The following is a 7,274-nucleotide window of genomic DNA, read 5'->3' on the forward strand; positions in this document are numbered from 1 at the left end:
CTGTGTGAAACCAAGTCTTCTCAGTCTGTGCTGAGGAAACATTCATCCTGACAGTTTCATCATGTACCTCAAAGTTTCCCAACATTAAACAAACCATAAAAACTGCAGAGTTCGGGTCTGGTCTGGTGCCTGGAAGATCTCAGATACTGACAGGCCTCTTAAAAACCCTTTCCTCGTCAGTCAGTTTCTTCATGTCTCAGAACGTCTCTGTCTTTGTTTGGGCAGATGGAAGTCTTGCTGAGTCCACGCCTCTCCGTGACAGAATGGCTCTCTACCAGGCTGCCGTCTCCAAACAGGAAGYTGCTGTGAGTAGAGCCGGATTTAATCTTTGGGTCTGAAACTTTCTCTGCTTCCTTCACCTGCACACATTTTACAGGGAAAAACTAAAAACAAAGCATTTTCAGTGGTTCTGGATGGACATGGATTTAAACATTTTTTTTCTGCTTATGTTGCATTTTATGCATTTGTGTGTGCAGAGATGTCTYAAGTGTCCTGAAATATTTCATTTGTGAAATAGTTAGCATCTCATTTAGCTTTTAGCTTCCTGTTTATAAACTTGCCTTATTCAGTTTGGCTATTAATTTATCTTCACAAAAAGAAAAAAGGAAACTGCTTCTTGTGTTTTTCTTTAGGTTTTATTTGTACAAACTGTTTAGTTTRCCAACAACAGTCAAACTGAGGAAGCAGCAGGTAGTTAGTTTTCTGACTAAACGATGATGAATTTTAATATTTTCTTTAACTCATTTGTGGTTAAATGTTAAAACCTGTAGTAGGACTGTGGTTCAAACTCACAGTTTCAACCAGTAAATAATAACCATAATAAACAGTGACCAGTAAATGGTAACCAGTCAATAACTGGTAAACTGTAACCAGTAAATGGTAAACAGTAAATATAACTGGTAACMAGTAAATGGTAAACCGTAAATGGTAAGCAGTGAATAGTAAACCGTGACCAGTAAATAATAACCGGTAAACAGTAAACATAACCGGTAATCAGTTACCAGTAGACGGTAAACCAAAAATGTTAACAAGTAAACAGTAAATAGCAACCAGTAAATGGTAAACCGTAAACAGTAAGCAATGAATTGTAAACTGTGACCAGTAAATAATAACCAGTAAATAATAAACAGTAAACATAACCAGTAATCAGTTACAACTAGACAGTAGACCAAAAATAGTAACAAGTAAACGGTAAATGGTAACCAGTAAATGGTGACTACTTGTTACTATTTACTGGTTACCTTTTACTGGTTATTATTTACGGAGAGCAATSGGCCCRTTTAGGGCCCCCCGCTCATWTGGGTTCTTTATCCATCCCCAGTAACCATACTGGTTAGTAACCAGTAAACGGTTCAGGACTGAGGGATCTGTTGTGTTTTGGGTTTCAGAATGATCCTGTGGACGGCTTCTGTGGGAAACAAAAGGAAAACGTCCCGCCCTTCTCTCTGGACATGGTGAGGTTTAAACTGTTTATCTCCTGTTTGTGAAACCTGCCCRAACTCATCATGGTTTGTTTTCCACTGGTTCTGGTTCTGTCTTTCAGAGCGCTGAGTCTGAATCAAACAGGAGAGTTTTTACCTCCGACAGCAACGGTACTTTCACCTCCTCCTCCTCATCTTCTCACTAAATCGATATCACAAGAACAATCTACAGTTATGAGAAAAATAAACTACTTCTTCCTTCGTTTTACCATCAGAGAACACATTCTGTTTTTCATCAGTTCTGTTCTTGGGAAAAAAACATTTACAGGCTCCATCCTGTCATTATTTATTACAAATAAAATGTCAAATAAATGAACAAAAACATTCATCCACTGACTGATCCAACTACTTTTTGTCCCCTGTCGCCGAGGTGGGAGACATAGAAATGCTGTCCGTCTGTCCCTCCGTGACGGGGGACATCGGCAACAGTTGGCGTCAAGTTCTATCTTGTAGAATCTAAATCTGTAGGACTTTTCAGTCTCATGGCTGTGGAGATGTTTTGTCCCACTCTTTTATACGATGTAGTTTTAATTGAAATGTTGTGAATGGATGTTAAAGAGCTAAACCGAAGCTTTAGGAACCACAGAAGCACCTCTACTCTCTTTGGGATCATTGGGCCTCATGCAAGAACCGTTCGTACGCACAGATTTGTTCTTAAGTTGTGCGTACGAGTGATTTAGGAGAATTTGTGGCATTCACCGATGTTTTCGTATTCTACGATTTTTTTCAGATACGAACAAAATTCACAAGTGGTCCAGACCTGTCGTATATTTTACGAGCAGTCAGTCTGCTGTTATCCAGACGGGTTTTCTTCACTAATAACTTTATATTTTGTTAGTTTGAAGATATTTTGAGTTGAAAATAAATCACACTCCATAATTATGTTAACAGTAGGCTATTCTGCTTGAATTAGTTATAATTTTAAATGTAATAATTTAGACTAACAATATAAATTGTCCGTCTGGCCGGCTTATCCGGGCTCGGGTCGGGGGGCAGCAGCAGAGAGACCCAGACATCCCTCTCCCCAGCGACACTTTCCAGCTCATCCTGGGGGACTCTGAGACGTTCCCAGGCCAGAGGGGATACATAAACCCTCCAGCGAGTCCTTGATTTTCTCCAAAGTGCCAGAAATATTTTGAAAACATTTTAAAATGCTTATTTCAGAACYGCAACTGAGACCACTTGAGAACTGCTCGCACGCGCGTGCGCGCAGGGGGGCGGGGTAGCTTCTGAATAAATGAAAATGATTTAACACAGTTGTTTATACTTTTAGCAGCTCTTTTTATTCCACAGCTGACCTGCTAAAAATGACAGATTTTCTTTTCTGGATCTCTGACAGACGGACTTCAATCTCTGAACTCGTAAAGTTCTTCTTTTTAATTTTCACTGTCATTTTCATGAATGGACACTTCCTTGTATCTGAGGCAGGAAACATAGCCTTATATGGTGTATTTGGGGTGGTAATTATGCTAATCTCCTCTCGCGTGCACGAGCAGCTGGATAGAACAGGTGGAATTTACGCAGCTCATTTACACACTTTTCCTGAAGATAGAAGAGTTTGTTGAATCTGACGTGACGTGTTCGTACGAACCCTTTGTACAAACAAAAGTAAGAGAAATTTAGTATAAGAATACGAACATGTTCTTGCATGAGGCCCATTGTTCTGATGATGGACCTTTAACCCTGAGAACATTAAAGCCTGGAAGTGAAAGGAGCACCTTTAATTTCTCTGAAAGTATTTTATTTTTGTAAAACAAACACTAGGTTTTTATAGTTTTGTTTCTTCATTTTTTTTACAAGTTTCTTGAGGCTAGACAGTGAAACAGTTTTATTAAACATGTCTGTAGCTCCCTCTAGTGTTCACTTTATTTTATTGCTTTTCTTTAACGTATATTTTATTTTTGCTCAGGCTCTGCTCCTAGTACTCCTTCAACTCCCAGTCAGAAAGACACTCCTCAGTCAAAGACCCTCAAGGTGAGACCACACAGGAAGTCCTCACATGAATCTCACATTCCTCATGCATGTATAATTAAGTGTGTGTGTGTGTGTGTGTGTGTGTGTGTGTGTGTGTGTGTGTGTGTGTGTGTGTGTGTGTGTGTGTGTGTAGAGCTTCCATCTGCCTCTGAAGGAGAGCTGTGTGTCCTGTCTGAAGACTGTTTATCCTCTGGAGAGGCTCGTGGCCAATCAGCAGGTCTACCACAGCTCATGCTTCCGCTGCTCCCACTGCAGCACCAAACTCAGGTGAGGATGACTTGGCAACAAGAGGAAGAACCAACAGGTCAGCAGGACGTGGTTCACTTCCAGCTTGATTTTATAATTTTTTTTAATTTATCTTTAATTCAGCTGATCTGCTACCTTTGGCTGCGTTCACACTGCAGGTCTTAATGCTCAGTTATGATCTTTGTGGTGTGAACGTTCAAATTATATTTTAAATGTGACCTCCATCTGACTCCAGCGTGAACTCTGCACGGCCCTGATGTGACCCGCATGTGCAGAAAACGTGACGTCACATTCAGCTGGTTACAGAACTAGCTGAACATGGATGCTTCATGTTAGCATGTCGATTCTGAAGTTGCTGTTCRATCGGAGCASATTAAATAGAAACCTGACCTTCTTGTTTAGTTCAGTGTTTATATCTGATCCTGCTTCTGACCAGATGCACAGGGGAGGAGCTATATTTTTATTTCGCAAGGGGTGAAACAGGGGTGGTCATGGTGCTAGACAGGGTGGGAACATATAAATAAAAACTACACTGTATTTGAAAATTTAACATGGCTGCCAGAGCCAATTTCGAATGGGTGTAATTCAGCTGTTTTGTCTGACAGTAGCTAAGAATGTTCCAAAAAACATGCTGAATGCTTGTCACAATTTAAAGCTAACTGCTAATGCTAATTTTACAATTTAACCTTTTAGATAAACAAAACTGAAAATTGATATATTAGTAGCTGATGATTAGCATTTAGAATTGGTAAAAATTCAAGCCGAACATCGCAGCTAACTTTAAATAGCTATAATTCAGCTGCTTAATTTTGCTAATCCCATTATAACTTCAGGCCTAATGTTAATTTTATAACTCAGCTATTTGTTATAAATACTGAGCTGGAATTTGGCATGGTGGTAACCAAGAGCAATCCCTATGACATTCTGAAAGCTAATCTCAATTTTAAGCTAAGGGCTATACTATGTATTTCAGCCAATTTTAGACATCTATATTAAATCAGAGGTTTAGAAGGTATTTTTCTTTCACTCACTGTTTGGTTCCCTCTACATCAGCTGCTTGACAGATATCAGTTTTTTTTCTGGCTTTCTTTTATTGCTATATGSATTCCCACCCCACTTGACTTGACAGTTATTTGGGGGTGGCACCTGTGGTGGCCAATCAGATGCTGGGGTGGAACTTGCCACCCCATTGGCCCCACCCTTGATGAAGCAAAGTGCTGGAAGTAAAGTATCAAACTTTAGAATCGATACGGTCTGATCATGTGTTTCTGTGGATTTTCAGTCATCCAGGACATGGAAAATTAAAATAACAAAAATTAACCAATTGGACTTTTAATGCAGCAGGAGTTTTTTTTTTATAACTGAAGAAAATTAAAATAAAACATTTGCATTTRTTTTCTTTTCTTGTCTCAAACTGTACCTAATCCTGAAACTGAACCAGGACTCAGTTGTGACGTTACCCCCCCCACATTAAGAGCTGGTAACACTGAATGATGGTGTTCAGTTGTTCTCGTGAACAGGAAGTAGTGAGTTGAAGTTTGTCACATTTTTTCTTCTCCAGTTTGGTGAATTACGCCTCTCTGCACAACAACGTCTACTGTAAGCCTCACTTCTCTCAGCTCTTCAAGGCCAAGGGAAACTACGACGAGGGCTTCGGCCACCGACCCCACAAAGAGCTGTGGGAGAGTAAGGAGAGYGAGGACGCCTCACCGCAGCCCAAGACCCAGAGCTCACCCTCAGATCAAGACAGCCCCAGTGTGGAGGACTCCCCGCTGGCCAAAGTGGTGGTCCTGACAGCCACCATGGAGGCTCTGGGTCAGGGGTCCTCGGAGAAGGCCGAGAGGCCCGCCGAGACCCGCAGGCTGAAGATCTCCTGGCCTCCAAAGACCGATCCAGAGGACACACCCAGTCCCAGCTGGGTCATGGAAGGGGGCTCCACCACTAAGCTCATCAAAGCCAAGTGGCCCCCAGAGGAGGAGGAGACCCAGTCCTCCTCCCCAGAGCAGGACCGGGGCTCGCCCTGCCTKCGCCAGAGCTCCTCCCTGAAGGAGCGCAGTATGGCCTTCTCACTGGCAGCACAAGGCAGCAAACCCAGTCCTCCTGTCAACCAGGACCMTACGAGTCCTGAAGCCTCCATCAAGGACCAGCAGCTTGAGGGCCAGTCCTTGGACAGCTGTGTGGACTCACACARCAGCTGTGGAGAGGAGGACCTGACGGACCACCATCTCATCACAGAGAGGGAGACCAAAGCAGCAGGAGGTGAAGATGAGGAGGAGGAGCAGATGGAGGAAGACTGGGACGTGCTGGAGGAGGAGCTGTCTGATAAAGGTCAGATTTCAGCAATGATGATGATGATGATGAGGAGGAGGAGCAGATGGAGGAAGACTGGGACGTGCTGGAGGAGGAGCTGTCTGATAAAGGTCAGATTTCAGCAAAGCCCATGGCCGGCTTGTCTCCTGAGGGGGAGGGGGAGGTCATCCAGTCGTGTCAGGAGGACGTGGGCTTCTGGGACAACGAGGAGGTCCAGGATAAGGAGGAGCAGGAGGTGCTGTCTGTGGAGGAGATGATCAAACGCAACCGATACTATGAGGAAGAGGAGGAGGAAGAGGATGTGTAAAGTAACATCTGTGTTGTTGATCTCTTTAACATTCCTGCTTTTATTTTCAGAAAAGATGTTTTTCAGACGGTCGGTGCTGACCTCTGACCTTGTGCCTCCTTCACACCCCTTCAACCATTCTTACAGTTTTTAGAAGTTTGGGGAAATGTTTTTAAATGTTTGAAACATTGTTTTTATAATTTTCTAATGTGGACTTGGAGAAAAACTTGATTTCATTTTAGAATCATGTGAGAATTAGAGCTGAAATCCAGATTAATCTGAGGAACCAGGAACTCTGTTCACTTTTCTCTTTACATAGAATCTGTCCTTCACTTTGTAAACCAGCATCTGTTTTTGTCTCTTCTGAATGTTTTCGTTTTTAAGATTTCTAACTGAGTAATAAATGTTATATTTTTTAAAACCAGAGGACCAAAAATCCTTTTCTGCTACTGTTTAATAAACTCCCTTATTAAAAAAAACTTGATGTCTGAAGAGTTGTGTTTGATGGTTAAATGTTTTAATTTTCAGTTTGAGTTGATTCTTCAGTTGATTTACAAACAGGAAGGGAAAGGATTCATTGTTTCTCCACCTGCTGTACTTTCAGTTGWACTTTGAGCTAATTTCTGTCTTGCAGAAGTAGATTGCTGTAAGATTTCCTTTCGTCTCTTCTGAGTGAACAGTTCTTACTAAAGCTGTAACAGTTAACGTTTGTAACGTGACAGAAGATAAAACGATTCTTTTGAAACAAAGCGATCTTAATGGGTTTGAATTGTTGTAACTTAACACTTAAAAAGTTAAATTTAACTGTTTTTATACAGAACTTTTCATACAACATTATTTTATTTATCAGCATCTTTTCAAAACTCCCAAGGCCACCTTACAGAGGTCAATCTCAACTGACCTAAAACAAGAAAAGTCAGATTATTTTGAGCCATGTTTTCCAGAGTGGTTTAATGAAACAAAAACTAGCTGCACAT

At 41.5% G+C, this 7,274-nt stretch overlaps 1 protein-coding gene across 2 annotated transcripts in view; it reads left to right on the plus strand.

Moving 5' to 3' along the window:
• Positions 1-6,777, plus strand: part of lima1a (LIM domain and actin binding 1a) — a 41,592-nt gene extending 34,815 nt beyond the window's left edge. Inside the window, exons 6-12 of one of the 2 annotated variants that reach the window (XM_014027821.1) lie at positions 226-305; positions 1,389-1,454; positions 1,544-1,592; positions 3,391-3,455; positions 3,589-3,722; positions 5,263-5,983; positions 6,076-6,777. In XM_014027821.1, the coding sequence (XP_013883275.1) occupies positions 226-305; positions 1,389-1,454; positions 1,544-1,592; positions 3,391-3,455; positions 3,589-3,722; positions 5,263-5,983; positions 6,076-6,318 (1,358 nt within the window). In that variant the 3' untranslated portion in view covers positions 6,319-6,777. Of the gene's footprint in view, positions 1-225; positions 306-1,388; positions 1,455-1,543; positions 1,593-3,390; positions 3,456-3,588; positions 3,723-5,262; positions 6,030-6,075 lie in introns of both variants that reach the window. The other variant, XM_014027822.1, reaches the window with a different exon arrangement.
• Positions 6,778-7,274: the final 497 nt, after the last annotated feature.

Source organism: Austrofundulus limnaeus, unplaced genomic scaffold (assembly GCF_001266775.1).
Source record: "Austrofundulus limnaeus strain Quisiro unplaced genomic scaffold, Austrofundulus_limnaeus-1.0 Scaffold687, whole genome shotgun sequence".
Classification (NCBI taxonomy): Eukaryota; Metazoa; Chordata; class Actinopteri; order Cyprinodontiformes; family Rivulidae; genus Austrofundulus; species Austrofundulus limnaeus.